The 16,051-nt window shown below is 44.7% G+C and overlaps 1 protein-coding gene across 1 annotated transcript in view; it reads left to right on the top strand.

The window, feature by feature from the left end:
* The first annotated feature begins 4,478 nt into the window (after positions 1-4,478).
* The window catches only part of DNAJC3 (DnaJ heat shock protein family (Hsp40) member C3), a 48,872-nt gene continuing 37,299 nt past the window's right edge, over positions 4,479-16,051 (top strand). Inside the window, exons 1-2 of the mRNA XM_019529740.1 lie at positions 4,479-4,611; positions 12,778-12,888. Coding sequence (XP_019385285.1) covers positions 4,530-4,611; positions 12,778-12,888 — 193 coding nt within the window. The 5' untranslated portion in view covers positions 4,479-4,529. The remainder of the gene's footprint in view (positions 4,612-12,777; positions 12,889-16,051) is intronic.

Below are 16,051 nucleotides of genomic sequence, written 5' to 3'. Positions count from 1 at the left end.
TGGTTGCCCCTAAGCATGAAATCCCCTGCTGGCCCCTCATGGATGTGTGCCAGCATAATTTTCTTGAACAGCTTGCCTAGGATCGAAGTAAGACTAACTGGCCTATAGTTTCCCAGGTCCTCCTTGTTCCCCTTTTTGAAGATGGGAACCACGTTGGCCCTCTTCCAGTCCTCTAGCACCACATCAGAGCACCATGAGTGCTCGTAAAGCCATGCCAGGGGTCCTGCAATGACCTCCGCCAATTCCTTTAGTACTCTAGGGTGGAGATTGTCTGGACCGGCTGACTTGAACACATTCAGTCCCTCCAGAAGCTCCCTAACTAGTTCCTCACTAATGCTTGGCCCACTAACCCTAATCCTTTAAAAAAGGACTTCTTGTTATCCTTGATCTGGGTCGCTAGTCCCAGTTCCGTCTCCGCCTTAGCCTCCTAACAGCCCCCCTAGTCTCGAGCAATGGAGGTATAATCCTCCTTGGTCATGGTCCCTCTCTTCCATTAGGTATATGCCTCCTTTTTAGCTTTGAGACGTTCCTGGATACCTTTGAGCCATAGGGCTTTAAGCACTCTTGCCCCCTTTGATCTGCATTGGGAGTGTCACCCTTTGGGCTTGGAGGATCGTTTTTTTAAGGAATGACCACTCTTCTTGGACTCCCAACACCTGCCATGCCCCCCCAGCCTCCACAGGCACAAGGCATTCATGTTGGCAGGTGCACGATCATTATCCAGAATGTGTAGAAAATCACTCCAGAAGCATTGTAGGCTGAGATCAAGGCTCATTGGAAAAGACATCCTGCAGAAAAAGGCTAGTATGTTCTCGCCCCTGAGAAAATACCAAGCAGATACATCTGGAAAAGGAGGAGGACAGAGCCTGGGGTGAGTCAGGAGAGGAAGAGTATGAAACCACAGGATAATTGTCATATTTGTATGACAATTTCAACCCTTGTGTGATATACCATCAATAACAGTAAAAGTGTTCAAGATGTACAATAATTTTGAGGCAGCTCATTGGTGTAGCATATGCAAAACCCACGTCACTCCTGTGGAGTCTTAACTGACTTTTGGGCCTGCTGTCGGCACTGTCTTATGACCAGGAATCCTGGTTTTGTCTAATAACCAAAAATCCTAATTTTTAAACTGAAACACCACTATTATATATAATAGTAATATATATGAGCTAGACTGTTCTCAGTGGTGGCAGATATCAGAAGCTCTCAAGTTGCAGCAAGGGAAGTTGAGGTTCGATATTACAAAACATTTTCTCACTAGGAGGGCAGTAAAGCACTGGAACATGTTACCCACAGAGGTTGTAGAGTCTCTATTCTTAAGCCCTGGCTGGGATGATCTAGTTGGGGATGGTCCTGCTCTGAGCAGGGAGGTGGACTGGATGACCTCCTGAGGTCCCTCCCAACCCTAATTTTCTGTGATTCTAAATACGCATAAATAATCTGGTCTCTATTCCATGTTTGGCTCAGGAATGAAGTAAGGAAGAAAAATGTGAACTCTGGCTAGATTAATAGCTCCTAGATTAATAGCCTTGACACTGTGGCCAACAGAGGATGCATACAGCCAATCATACTACCAACACAGCAGGCTTGCCAGAACAACCGAAAGTGATGTAACACTGGATTTGAGTGGTTTGGTACAATGTGGTCCCTGTGGCAAAACTTTTTTGACCATGGAAATCCCTCCAGAAGAATCGTTAGCACTGTAGGCTGAAATAAAGGCTTATTGGAAAAGGCATCCTGAAGAAAAAGGCTAGTATGTTCTCTCCTCTGAGAAAACACCAGGCACATACATCTGTAAAAAGAGGAGGACAGAGTCAGGAATGAATCATGTGAGGAAGTTCTAAATTACTAACGTATTATTACCACAACACTTAAGAGCCCTAGCAGATAAGGAGTACAAACAGTGGAAAGAGTTGGTGCTTGTCCACAAATATGGTTTCTGTGCACTGCTGAACTGGTTCTCACTTAAACTTATATTCCTCCTGTTGAAGAGTACTGCAAAGCAAAAATCTCATAATGACATATGATGTACACATTTCTGAATGTTCCTAGGCTGCTCAAATATGATATAAAATTATGTTTGAAATGTTCCTGCTGTAACTGCTGTGGTCGGAGTTACTGAGTATAAAGCAGTTATAGAGCATAAAGCAGCCCGGGGCAGCTGTGGCACATGGGGCCAGGGAAAACATCCAGCTGATTTTCATGACACCAACACAATCATGCCGTGTGATGGCAGTGTTTTTTTTTTTTGCTTTTGCCTTCCCAGGTCAGCTCCTGGGACAGCTCCCCCACTCTAGTTACAATACTGGCTATGGTATCAGAAGTAAGCCTTTGCCTGAATAGAATTAACGTAAACTTCTTCAGTCATGCTGTTTTGTCTCTAACAGCGCAGTCATTGAAATAGGTAAGAAAAATCCATACAAACTACTCAAACTATGTGAAGCTTATTGTTTCCAAGGTAAAACAGCTCCAATCAAAGAAAATATTTTCTAGGAGAGACATCAGGGACCTACTGAAACAATGAGTAGGTTTCCAAGATGTAGCTGATAATAGAAGATTGTCTTCACTAGTAGGGATGGCATGCTGAAGTATATTTCCTTCCTAACTTGAAGGAAATACAAGAAAATTATAAATAAAGTGTAGTGATCACACAGGTGTACATGAATGAGAAAACCTAAACACTGAACTTGATTTGTGAAGCAGCTAGCAACCTCTGCAGACCCTTTGTCTAGCTCTTTTAGGGCCGTGTTACACCTTGCATTGTGAGCTGCACAAATGTTGATCCAGGTTAATGCTAGGTTGGAGTTTTCAGCAGTTGTATCTTTAGTTTAGAAATCTTCTCTGAGTGTTCTCCACCTACACAGCTATGACTTGCCACTAGAGGCCTGGTGAGCAGGGAGGTCCCTTCCAGCCCTACTTCTCTATGCTGTGCTTCTAAGGCAAGGCTGGGAGGGCAAGCGCCTAGCTCCCTTGGGTTAGCAGGGGGAAGCCGAGATTATGCTTGCTGCAGGGTGTGTAAGAGCTGATGGAGGTAAAAACCAAAGCAACTCCCATGAAACCAAACTAGCAGCTGAGCTAAGACTTGGGTAGGGGGCTGAGACTTGGCACCAGCTGCATTACAGGGGGCAGCACCCCCAGGGCTTGTAGGGTGGTTTGAGCTGCCCCCCATTCTCATCGGGGGCAGCTGTCCCCATGAACCAAGTTCAGAGCTGGCCTGTAGTTTGCTAGCAGGTGGCTGCACCCACTCGAATGTCGAGGGAGGGAAGGAGCACTGCTGAGGCAATGGAGCTGGCCAAGGCATGCCATCTCCCCACCGCAAGTTGGTTTCACTCAGCAGCTGGGAGCAGAGTAGCCAGTTTCTATGTCCACACAGGCAGTGGCAGAGTCCTGTGCCTGAAGCCGGGATCCACCTTCAGCCACCCCATCCTGGAGCAGCGGCTTCCTCCCATCACAAAGCAGCTGCCGCCAGTTCTCACTGCATTGCGTGTGGATCAGGTGCATGCAGCTGGAGCCGTGGGACTGGAGCTCTTTGCCCATCAGAAAAGGTAAGGAGCAAACTGTAGTACAGGCAGTCCTCGACTTACAATGTTTTAAGTTACATCGTTTTGTACTTACAACATTTATAAACTGAAACCGTTTTAGCTTTCTGAGGTCAGTTTCGACTTTACAACGCTTGATCCGACACCACGCCATGCCAGTGAACAAGTTTGTTGTGTCACCCATCTCCCTGGAGAACATCTGCCCAAGCTTCCTTGGACACTGTCTTTAAGATTTTGTACACGTTCTGGATAATGATCGTACACCTGCCAACATGAACGCCTTGTGCCCCTGGAGGCTGGGGGGGGCACAGCGAGCTCCTGCATGCGGTGGCGGGTGTGTGGCAAGTGCCGACTAGTGGCCGGCGACCACCCACAGCCACCACCGGCAGCAGCTGCCAGTGGTGAGTGTGGACTGCCCACAGATGCCACCGGCGGTGTCAGTGGCACCTTTCCCCACAGGGTGTGCCACCACGCTCAGGGGGTGCACATGCACCCATATGCACCCCCTATGCATTGCCAATGCCTGCCAACACTGCCACACAAGTGAGAAGGCACTGGCTGAGGCCAGGTCGGCCCTGGCACCAAGACTTTTGCCCCTGTGAAATGTTCACCTACCTGCAGGAGAACTTTGCCCCCCAAATCTGCTCTGCCCGCTCAGAAACCGAGAGAGCAACACCCTCGTACCAGGCCCGGCGTGCTCAGGAGGAGGCACAAGCAAGTTATTAAAAGGGCCAGACGGGCCCATGTGCCCTCCCGCCATAGGGCAAAGCCCTCAGCGACTTCATCTCGCGCTTCTGCGCATGCCCAGGCCCCCGCGGGGCGCACGCGGCGGGCCTCCTCTGCGCTCTCCACGTGTCCTTAGTGGCGGGGCGGGGCGGGGCGAGCGGCGGCGCAGCCAATCCGCGGCGCCCACGACCCACCCCGGCGAACTTGGAACGCGGGGGCAGGGCGGGACGCGCCGAGCTGTCTCGGGGCTTGGCGCGGGCGATGGTGCGTCCGGGGGCGCGTGGCCGCCCGCTGGGCTCGGCGCTGCCCCTGCTGCTGGTGCTCTTCGACCTGCAGTACCAGGGTGAGGGCGCCGCGCGCGGCAGGGGCAGGGGCGATGAAGGGCGCGGGGGGCAGAGGCTGGGGCGCGCGTCGCGAACTGCCGGCTGGCTCCTGCCCCGCGCCGCCCAGGGCTGTGCTGGGACGCAGCTGCTATGTGCTAGGGCAGCGTCTTTCCTCAACCCCTGGGTTTCCGCCCCAAGAGCGGGTCGCAAGAATATACGAGGGGGTGGTGCACGAACTTTGAAAACGGATTCTCCCTGAGAAGGAGAGAAACGTGGGACAACGCGGCTCTTCCGGTTTAGGCTGGCACAGTTCCAGCCTGCCAGGGGCTGCTTGCCCCCCCGATGCATGCTGGGGGTAGGGAGCACTGGGTTGGGACTGGGCCTTGATGTTTCCAGATGGGTCCTGGTACAGAAAAGGGTTGAGAACCACTGTGCTAGGGGTGAGGGGAGCAGGGCTAAGGGGACTTGGGGCAGCAGGAGCCAAGGAGGAGAAGGGGGAATCTGCGGAGTGGGCAGTGCCAGCTAGAGCTGGGCCCAGCCCAGTCTTGACAAAAACCAGCTCACCCGGGAGGTGCCCTGCTGCCTTGTGGAGAAACGCGCTGGCTTGACCTTGCCTGCAGAAGCGGGGACTGACCAGGCTTCTAAGGGGGGTGGAGATGGGGGCCAGTTAGTCTGGCAAAGAATAAACCCCCAGATCGAGCCCTACCCCAGGTACCTCTTGTAACGAAGACACCAGGCTCAAGAGTGGAGGCACTGTCTTTTTAAAACCAACAACTGCTTTAAAATAAATAAATACCATATCTTGGCCACACTGGAAAATCGCATGTATCAAGAGTTCTGTCAGGGTGGCAGCAAGAGCTTTGCTTTCCCAGTGTTTTGGGAGCCACTAGTAGAAGGCCAGTTCCTGAAAGTTGAAACGGCTGCCTTGGTCCTAAAAAGTGACTTTATTCAACTCTCACTGACTTTTTTTTTTTTTACTTGGAAGCCAAGCAAAAAAGAAAAAAAAAAAAGCTTATTTGGAAGTTTGCCTAGGTCTCTGACAATCACTTTTTAAAAAAACACTTCCTGCATCGGCATCAGTAATAGGGTTTTCAAGGCAGATTATATTCCCCACCTGTACTTATACAGCCAACTTGCTTTCAGACTTGTACCCTTTGTGACACCTGTGTAATTACCTTAGGGCTGATAGAGTTGTGCAGGTGTCTGTAAGGGCGCAGTTTGAGAACAGGGATGCTTTACTGGGTGTCTTTGAGGGCAGGATTTGATCTTTCTCATTGGTGGTGATGTGCACAGTAGAAAGAACCCTGTGTAAATCTTGCAGCCAAGAGTAAATCTGTGGACTTCTCCAGGGTTGCATTTGAAATGTATTTCAAAATTATGTTTAATAAGAAATTATAATGGAAATGTGCTTCTGCTGGCTGATGGACAATGTAATATTAAGTTGGAACATGTTAACCTGTAGTGTCCGATTGTGTCAAAACTTTGTGTTGTATCTTCTGGATACTTCTGCTACAGGAAGCAAACTAATTGTGGTCAGAAAAATCAGTCTAAGCCAGGAGTTGGCAATGCTGAATTTGGCCTGTGGAGCTGGAGGGCTTTGCCTTTGCCTATGGTGGCATCAGGAAAAGAGGAGCTGTGCAAGGGCTGGGCCATGCCACTTCTAGTAGCCCTCCTAGCTCTGGTCTGATACAGGTCGGGTAATTTCAGCAGCCTGTCAGCTGGGGGAGGAGAAAGGAGGGATTTTTTTTCCCTGTGCCTGTCCCTGTGCTGGTGCCTGGCAGCTAGGAGCAGTGCCCACACAGCCAATGCTTCTTCAGCTGTGGCATGGGTACTGCTTCCAGCTGGTGGGGAGTTTTGCTGGGGCCAGGCATCTGCAAACTATGGTCACCTATGCATGCTGATGCCTGCTCTGATGCTTTCTAACTGGAGTGGTCCAGCAGCCTTGGCGTCTCATGTATTCAGTGTTCCCATGTTTCAAAACGGTGGTGAGGGTACTTTAACTAAAGCATCCTTGTTGCCATTTTGAAGCATGGGGTGCTGAATACATGAGACACTGCGGGCATTTTAATTAGTGGTTCCTGAGAGCTGTTCTAACTACTGCCCCCCCTCCAAGCATGTGTAAGGATGCCTTATGTCCATGGTGCTGCTGCTTCTAGTTTCCACACCACATCCCCTGCCCCAGCTATGGCATGGACACAGCTTCCAGGCAATGGAGAGCTGCTCTGCAGCCCAGGATGGGGCAGGGGTAGCATAGGCACAGTTTCCAGATACCTGGTTCCAGCACAGCGGCAGCATGAGCACAGCTTCCAGCTGTGTGGCCCTAGTGTGGGCATGAGCAAGGCTCCACAGTACTGTCACGCAGCTGTAGCCACCTGGCCAATTTTGGACTGGAGCTGTGTTGTTTCAGCCTAAGGCATGTAAAAGATTGCTGGCCCCTGGTCTAAACAGTTTTCCGTATTCTGAAGCATTTGGAGATGCCATACCATTATGCTGATAATTGTGGGTATAGAGGTGCCAGACTGTCCCAAGTCACTTTCTTATATATGGCCATAGTATGCATGACCTGGTGCCTTGCTAATTGTGGCTGCGGTAGGCATACGTTTCCTTTCTAACACTGGATTTATTTTTCTAACAGAGAGCTTTAGTAGACTGATGATCTTGATGGGAAGGGTACCATGTGGAACTACATTGGACACAGCTCTCATAAGAAACAATTCTGAACATATTAGGGTGGCTAAAATGTGATGTAATTGGGCACAATTTCTGAGACGCAATATCTCTTTCAAAGTAGCACTTTATTTGGTATATGTGAAGCTAACAAAATACACGACTAGTATCTTTTTGTCATACACTAGGTGGTACACTAGGTTCTGTTGACTTGCATATTGCTGAAATATATCATGTTGAAGTATTACTGGGGGCCTGCCTCCTGTGCAACACAGGTCATCCCTTCTGTTTCTCTCTGGTCCCGAGCACAACCTCTCTGGTTTCAGAAAGAGTTGAGGAGATTCTCCTGAAGGAGGGTACTGAGGATGGTTGAAGAAGTGATGGGTGAATTTATTGCTGATTAAAAGACATATACTTTGCAAGCCTGTCTTCTGTGAAACCTATTGAATTGGAAGGATAGTTATTTCTATCTTTATACCTCACGTTTTTCAGTATTGCCAGTCTTTCAGCTCTTCTAAAAATAGTTTCATCTTTCCAGCTTTTAACTTGTTTGTAGAAGTCCCCTGATTTCAGAACTTATATAACAGGCAAGTCTTAAACTGAAGTCTTATGTGGATGCTAGTTGATAAGCTTGGTTTTATCTTGTTTGAATGTGAATCATGACTGACTTTGGCAGGCAAGTTTCTTTGAGTAGGTGTGGTATCTTTTATTAGACCAACTGAGTAGTTGGACTACATAGTTGGTCTAATAAAAGATATCACATCTACTCAAAGAACCTTGCTTGCCTAGGTCCTTAGACCAACACGGCTATAACCAAAAACCCAACGACTGACTTTGCCATTCTTCCTCTAGTATTCTGGGAGCTGGCTTAAAATGAGCTTTGGCTCTTCTGTAGGATTCTGCTGTTATATTATGCAGTTTTAGGATTAGCACAAGCCCCTTTATGAACATGGATATTTGTTCATCCCAGTTGGAATAGGAAAGGGATTATTGGGGTGTTCCTGTTTTTCTTCTGTTGCTCCTTTCAAGCAGCAAAATAAAGGGGTTATGTGGAGGGAAAGAAGAGTAAGGTCAACAGGGGCTTTTCACAGAGCTCAGCGTTTTTAGCCAGGTTTGCTGTTACCAGTCCTCTGACCTCTTCAGGACTCCTCTTTCTCACCACTTACCCAGGGATGGTGTCAAAGTGTTATTTCTCTTCCTGATCTGAAGCTGAAACAGATTGTTATGGAACAGTACTGGCGGGGTTTTTTTGTTTTTCCTTCCCTCCCCCAGGACTTAGGTTTTGGGGAGTGGTGGTAAGGAAGAGAGAGAGGGATGTCTGCTTTGTTGCTTAAAGTTACTCCATAGTCTTTGCTGGGGTGGGGGAGGAGGAGGTTGCTGGTGTTAACATTGCCTCCTCCCTTTCCAGGTATCCTCTGGGACCTACTTTTAGAATTATACTAGCCAATGCTTTTAGTTCAGGGGTGTCAAAGATACAGCCTGAGAGCCAGATGTGGTCAGTGGAGCCCTGTCATCTGACCTGTGGTGCTGCCTGCGAGTCCTGGGCTGGGCCTGCATGTTACACGCTGAATGCCGCAGACCCAGTGCTATGAACTGATTCTGGCATGAAGAGGTGGGACTGCTGTGCTGGGCTGGTCCAGGGCATGTGGGGCTAGCTGACCCAACTTGCAGACTAGCCCCTCACTGGCTAGATGCATTGGGTACCACTGCTTTAGCTGATGGCTTCAAGGGGCTGGTGGGCAGTTTGACATCAAATGTTGCAGTACTTTCAGATGTATCCTGTACTGGTGAACCTCTTTGTGCCTTTCCTGAAGGTTCTGTGTTACTGGTATCCATTTCCTCCTCTGTAATGCTAGAAATTTTTGCTGCTGTCTTTATCTGCACTCACTCCCTCTTCAGATCTTATGTGGTTTTTTTATATTTTCTGTATGCGTTATGTGAATGATAGCATTAGACATTGTGATTACCAGAGGTGTGGACCTGGCAAGTACTGTGCACTGGGTGGAGGTAGCACAGGGATTAGATGTTTGCTGCTCTCCTGAAACAAGGTATCCACTATTTTAGTGAAGACTGTTAGTGTCTTGGTCAGAGAACCAGTTGTATCCATGTACTGTTGCTGACCTCCCTTAACACTTCCCATTTACCAGCTGTCAGGCCTCGGATTAATTGCTGGGATTCTCCTACTTGAAACAGGCCTTGGGTTACAAAGCCCTCTGCACCAGCTCTGCCTACGCGGCAGGTCTGAGAGTATTTGGCACCTGTGACTTCCTTCCAGGAGCATATCTGCAGCAGTGAATGCATTGGACAGACAACCTTTGTAAACTGGAAAATGCTACTTTAATTTAAATAGTAGGTACTAAGTGTTTAGAGCAGCCATTATCAACTGGGGAACAGCAAGATCCTTTTAATGGTATTGCACAATATTAGCATGGCTGGTATGAAAACACTTGCGCGTGATTTGCAAGGTAAGTTCAGAGATTTCAAACAAGAATCTGCGGTGTCAAAAACTTCCTGACCTGTTGTGGTCTTTCTGAGTTCTTTGCAACGGAAGAGTTGCTCTTGTTTTTTGACTATGAAAAAAATGAACGAAAGCTGAGAGCTGGGATTTTCAGAGGGCTACCTTCATTTTTAACAAGGTTAAGAATAGCTAGTTTTAGAGAGAGGAAAGCATTTTAGAACAATACGTTGCAGTCATGAATCTCTCTTGCTCTTTAGGAATAGTAAAGCTAATGAAAGTTGTCTTCCTGAGCAGCTCCTTTGGGTTTGTTTGTTTTACTTAGCCAGAGTCCTTTGTTCTTCCCAGTTGTATTATACAAGTATTATAATAATGGAGGGCGACATATGAAAGATGTTGCACAAGAACGTGTGTAAATGCTATTTTTGGAGCAGCATTGACATGATTAATGATGCATGAACAAGGAAGCAGAAACAGCTTCTTCAGACTTCAGCACTATTTCAAGGAATGGGGGGAATGAGGTATAAATTTGTATTGTGTTTGCAGTGTTATTGTAGGGTGAGAAGAAGCAGGTAGTGTTGTCTCCTTCTGTAAGTATTGACCTGAAGAATGCTGTTTAACATTAGGCAGTTTGATACCTAACCTTTACCAGTGCAGTTTTATTGCGAACAAACATGATAATTTCACCGTGGCTTGTCATTATGAAGGATGTTTCCAGATTGCTTCTGATGCGGTCCACTGCCAAAATTTTATTTTTTTTAACTGCAGCGGATACAAAGAGAGAGATGATCGAGCAAAACATCTGTCTCTTATCAAAGTTACTTTGAAGTGGAACGTTGTCATTAATTGTTTCTGTGCACTTTTCTTTTTGATGTGCATATTTATAGTTTATTTTATACTACTACCCATTCTTTATTTCCTCGTGCATAAAAATGAATGACTTCTTTTTTAAATGGATTTTTGTTTGAAGTATGCCTTTTAGTTTTTAAATAATTTTAGCAACAAATTGGTGTCCTACTTTTAAGGTCTAAACTAAGTATAATCTAACATTATATCTTAAATTGGATGACACTTTCTCAGTATGAAATGTTAACTAAAAAAAATTGACATTTTGTTATAATTTTCAAATTGCTACTAAACTATAGAGGTAGAGGCAGTTGTAATGATCAATGCAGACAGTCTAGTGGTGCTGTGTTTTTACTTTCTGTTGTCTCTGATTGTGGGAGGGTCAGCTAGAAGATAGTTAAGTTTTACCTGTGTGTGATTTTAAATTCATAGATTTCTATGAAAGTAGTACAATAGGTATGAATTCCCAGTTGTTTCCTACAGATATACGGACAAAGGATATTTGGTGAAAATACTTTCCACCACTACATGGACGAGGATTGCCATTTCTTTCAGCAGAAATAAGATTAGATTGAGCATTTCACTGTTGCTGTTTGGGTGCTTCCAGACGCCTGGCATGATGCGCCAAAAGCCGGCACATGCATCTTGTTGAACTGTGCTCCAGGGGAGTTTTATTATTGCAGATCTAGTGCTTGGCCCCCAGTTGGCCTTGAAACCTGAATCATCATTCTAGGCAAGGCCTGTTTGTATTTTACATGTTTCTCTACAATGTCAGCATGTGTCCAATGGCCTGTATTAAGAGACTGATTTTGTAAAGATCTTCAACCAAAAGCATATGCGACAGGACTGACATGTCTGAGGGTACTGGTGAGAAGTTATTGCAGCATAACACATGGACTGTTAAATGAAGCTTAAAAGACCTCTTCCTGTTCACTCTGCCGTGTATCCTGAATGATTCTTTAAATGAAGGCTTTTAACTTTAGTTGCAAGTAGGGTAACCATGTGTCCAGTTTAGCCAGGGCAGTTGCGGATTTCCGAGGCTGGTTCCAACTGGATGTTGAGAATTATAATAGGTGTCCTGAAAATGAGTTGTGTGTGTTGGGAGGGGGGGCTCAGCCTAGTTATAAGCAGAGATCCTGGTTTTCCCCGATTTTCAAATTGAAATTTTTTTTAGTTAAAAAAGTAATCCCAAATCCACTTTTTTTCCCCCATGATTTAAAATGAAACACAAGTGTGTGTGTGTGTATATATAGATATAGATGTCTCTGCATATTAATAGTTTTTAATTTAAATCACAGAAAATGTGGATTTGGGGTTACTTTTTTTTAATTGAAAATTGGAGATTTTTTTAAATTGGAGAAAACCAGGATTTAAAAAAAAAAAAAAATCCATTTTTGGGTTTATAAAAGTTAACCCAAAATCTACATTTCTCTGATTTTAAAATGAAACTCATCTGATACACAGATGTGTGTATATATAGTGGTGTTTCATTTTGATCATGGAAAAATGTTGATTTTTGGGTTACTTTTTTTAACCTGAAAATCGGGGATTTTGTTTTTATCAGAGAAAACCGGGATCCCTTGTCATAAAGGAATATTTTTGGCCAAAGCAGTAGTTATACAAACTATTATATGTCCAAAAGATGCATAGGGAAGGAGTGGCAACCTTCTACCTCTGTAGGTCGCTGTTTACCACCCAACCCCTGCTGAGAGCTGCATTTCTCCCCACCCTCCCAGCAATCAGCAGGAGCTGTAGTGGGGAAACAGGAGGAGTAGGACTCTGGGTACACGCCTCCTTTTCTGCTGTGGCTGAAGTGTTTCTGGTTTCCCAAGCTGCTGTGAGCCAGATCTGGCATGCGGTCCATAGGTCAGTGACCCTAGGGCAGCTAGAAATGTACGTCTGGCAATGGCTTTTAATTTAGTAGTTTATGATATTTAAACAGATATAACAAAGAAGGTGGCTTTGTAGGATCACTAAATTTGGTAGAAAACTCCAGGTATAGAGAATTAGAAAATGTAACCCATGCTTTTGTATCTGTGGCTCTTCTGAAGGAGGGATTTCATGGCTGCTGAAAAGCAAAAATTAAAGTTCATGGCTTGTGTGTTACGGAGAGAAAAAAAACTTTATTTTTTTTTCCATTTTTGGTTTTAAGTGCCAACTATACTAGAACTGAACTGGTCCAAAATTGCCTTTTTTTCTTTTGTTTTTATTTCCTTAGGAGCTGAATGTGGAATAAATGCAGAAGTAGAAAAACAACTTGAAATGGGCAAGAAGTTACTGGCTGCTGGACAGCTAGCAGATGCCTTGTCTCACTTTCATACAGCTATAGGTGTGTATCTCAAGACAGCTAAATTACTGTACTGCACGTTTGGTTGAATTTTTATATTGAAGCCCCTCTTGCCCTTTTCTCCATAATTGCTTGTGGGGAATAAAAAGGTTCCAGTCATACAAATCACAGCGGGTGGGGGGGGGAGGGCTGCAGTGCATATTCAGGATTGCAGAGTTGAGAAGGGCTTTGAGAGCAGTGGTAACTTAAGTGAGATCCTCTGTAGTATAGTGTGCCTGTGCCTTGTCACCTTTGAGGTTCCAGGGTGGAGATCATATAAATCAAGTGCGGGGGAACACCAAGCCTTGCATATGCAGCAAATTTTCTATAAACAACTGGACTGTGATATAGTCCTGTAAATTGTCCCTGGCATTATCAAGATGAGAAATTAAAAAGAAAGTTTAAAGTATGTTTTATTTAAAAAAGGATATAGATGGGAATGTTTCTTGCTTGCTTCTTCAATTCTGTGGGAATCCAATGCATTTCTCTTAAAGCACTATACAATTATAGGAGGGGGAATAATCGTCATGTTTTAAAGATTTTTTTTTTTTTTTTTTCAACCTTGAACTAAAACACAGTGTGTTTCTGACTCTGTAATTCTCATAAATTCATTGGTAGAGTAGAAGTTCCCTAGAAGAAGAATTATACATTTTGGGTGTGTTTGTTTCTTGGATTGCATGCAAACTCTTTTGCTTTGGTGTTTCTCAATACTTAATTACCCGCATTAGAGCTTTTCTTGTGCTGCAGGGCGGTGCCAAAGTCTTTGCATTTTATTTACATCAGTGAATGGCATGTGGGTATACTGCTGTGATTTTCTTTTTCCTTTTAAATTAACTTTATTATAGTATAACAAAATATACATTTGATTGGTAGAAAACAAACTTCAAGATGTTATGCAGTGATAAACCAGGTCTTTGAGACCTTGCATTTAGGTCTAAATGCAAAAACTGTGTAAAAGCATGTTTGTGTACTAATCCTCAGTCTTGATATTTGATTTCATTTGTGGCTGGGATTAGCCAGGACGTGTCTACAGGGGTCACATACAGGCATTCAGTTTCTTCTGGGAGAATTGGTGCTCTCTCAGTAGAAACTATGAATGAACAGACATTCAGGAGCAAAAAATAACCCTGGAACAACCAGGGTTAAACTGAGAGAATAAATGTCTGTATGCATCTTCTTCAGAGAGAAACCATGGCATGATTCCCCAGGTGTTTTGCTCTTTGCCCCACTCAGGGAGACAGTGAGTGCTGCTTGCTGGACTCTGCTGTTCCAGCTGATTAGATAGCAGATCTTGCCCCCTTCTCTGTTCCACATTGTGCTGCAGGGAGAGATGGGTTAACTCTGAACCCATGTTCACTGCTGCCCCTGTCTTCAGACTCTTGAGAGACCACAGAGGCCTCTAAGAGATGTTCACAGAGTTCCCCTGGCTGTGCAGCATCAGCATACAAACTCTGCTCGGCCAAACATCTGTTCAGGCATCTTCAGATAAGTTTGTTTTCCTGGTAGAAAATCTTGCCAGAATTTTCCCAAATCTGGCTGTCTACATGCATTCAAATGAGAGTGCAGTAATTCCTCTGTTTATAACCCAGTACATCCAATTACCTTTCATAGCTACAAATGAAAATTTTTAACTTTTTTATTTGGTTTATACTGAAATATATGGTGACAGTTCTGCTAACCTCTTGAGGATGCATGGCTAAGGGTAGTAAATTCTTAATGCTAGTAATGAATAACTTATTTAGAATTTGCTGCACTAAAAATAGATCTAAAATTTAAATACTTGAGACCAGTATACTAATATTATTTTGTTTCATATGTTAAGTCCCTTCAAGAAGGACAGGAAAACAGAAGAAAATTGAATATAAGTTCCCTCACTGAATGTATTTGTCACTTCACCATGCTGAAGTTAATGGTATAAAACATGTTGAAGCTGTCTATCCAAATCTCTTCCTTCAGATTTCAATTTTTCTAAGCAAAAATCATCAACTTGGCTGGTGCACTAAGTACTACATGTACTTTAATCAAAAAAACCTCTTTGTTTTCTTAAGGTCTTTGCTTGCTTTAGATCAGGGGTTTTCAACCTTTTTGGGTCAGTGTACCCCCTGACAGCCAGTTGACAAGCAGGGAAGGGGGTCCCCCATCAGCTGATTGGTGACCAGAGGGGGGTGGTCCCCCACAGCTGAGTATCCTGGTGGCATGGGTGGTGGCAGAAGTGCTGGTGGTGCAGCAGCGTCCGCTGCCGAGTACCCCCAGGGGTATGTGTACCCCTGGTTGAAAACCCCTCCTTCAGATTGCAGGACTAGTAGATGAGAAAATAGCCCCTTTTCCTTTAGCTGCAGCCAGTACAATGTTCCTGTTGCAAACTAGCAGTAAAAAGCAAGCTTCTTCCTGCTTTACTCCTCGTTTCTGGTTCTTAACTTCTTCCCCAAGTTATGTGACTGATGGGCTGTTGCATTTTCTCTGTGTAGATATGGGACACTGTTCGTTGCTGTTACTGGGGAGCTCTGAGGGAAAACTATCTTCTGCTTGCTATAAGATCAGCATCTGGTGGTGGAACACTCTTGTTATCAGCTCTCTTGGGTCAGCTTTCTTGCACCTTGGTGGTTTTAATCCTTAAGAGTTTGTGTGTTCATTGATAAACAGCTTACTCTGCTGGATATAAGAACTGTTCATTTATAGACTGCCTAAGGCTGTATTAGCTAGAACAGGTTTAAGGATATGCATGGATATGCATGTGTTCTGTGGAGTAGTACTTCGTAAATGTAAATGTTAGTTAGTGAAGCTTCATAGTTTTGGATAATAAAAATAGATTTGGGAAGCCATAGTACTTATTTAGGGAGTGGCATGCAGTGTAAGGGTAGAAAGTTATTACCCTTTTTGATTGCTGGCATTTGTCTACTTAGTAGGCAGATGATTGTACAAGGGAACTGAGAACATTTCCATCTAGTAAGGTTATTAGCTGTGAAGCACAGCTACATACTGAAATTTATTAGGATGTTCTGTTTAATTTGTTAGACTTCAAGCTTAATTCGTAAGATTTACTAAGTGAGGAATAAACCCATCTTTTTTTATGTTACAAGTACATACATTCCCATCTCTAAAGCTTATACACTACAAAGTTGCATACACTTTTAAACTAGAAGACATTGTCCAATGAGTAGCCTGA

Source organism: Crocodylus porosus, unplaced genomic scaffold, assembly GCF_001723895.1.
Source record: "Crocodylus porosus isolate Cpor-Errol unplaced genomic scaffold, CroPor_comp1, whole genome shotgun sequence".
NCBI lineage: Eukaryota > Metazoa > Chordata > Crocodylia > Crocodylidae > Crocodylus > Crocodylus porosus.
Note: the sequence above shows the minus strand (reverse complement) of the source record. Positions and strands in the feature narration are given on the sequence as shown.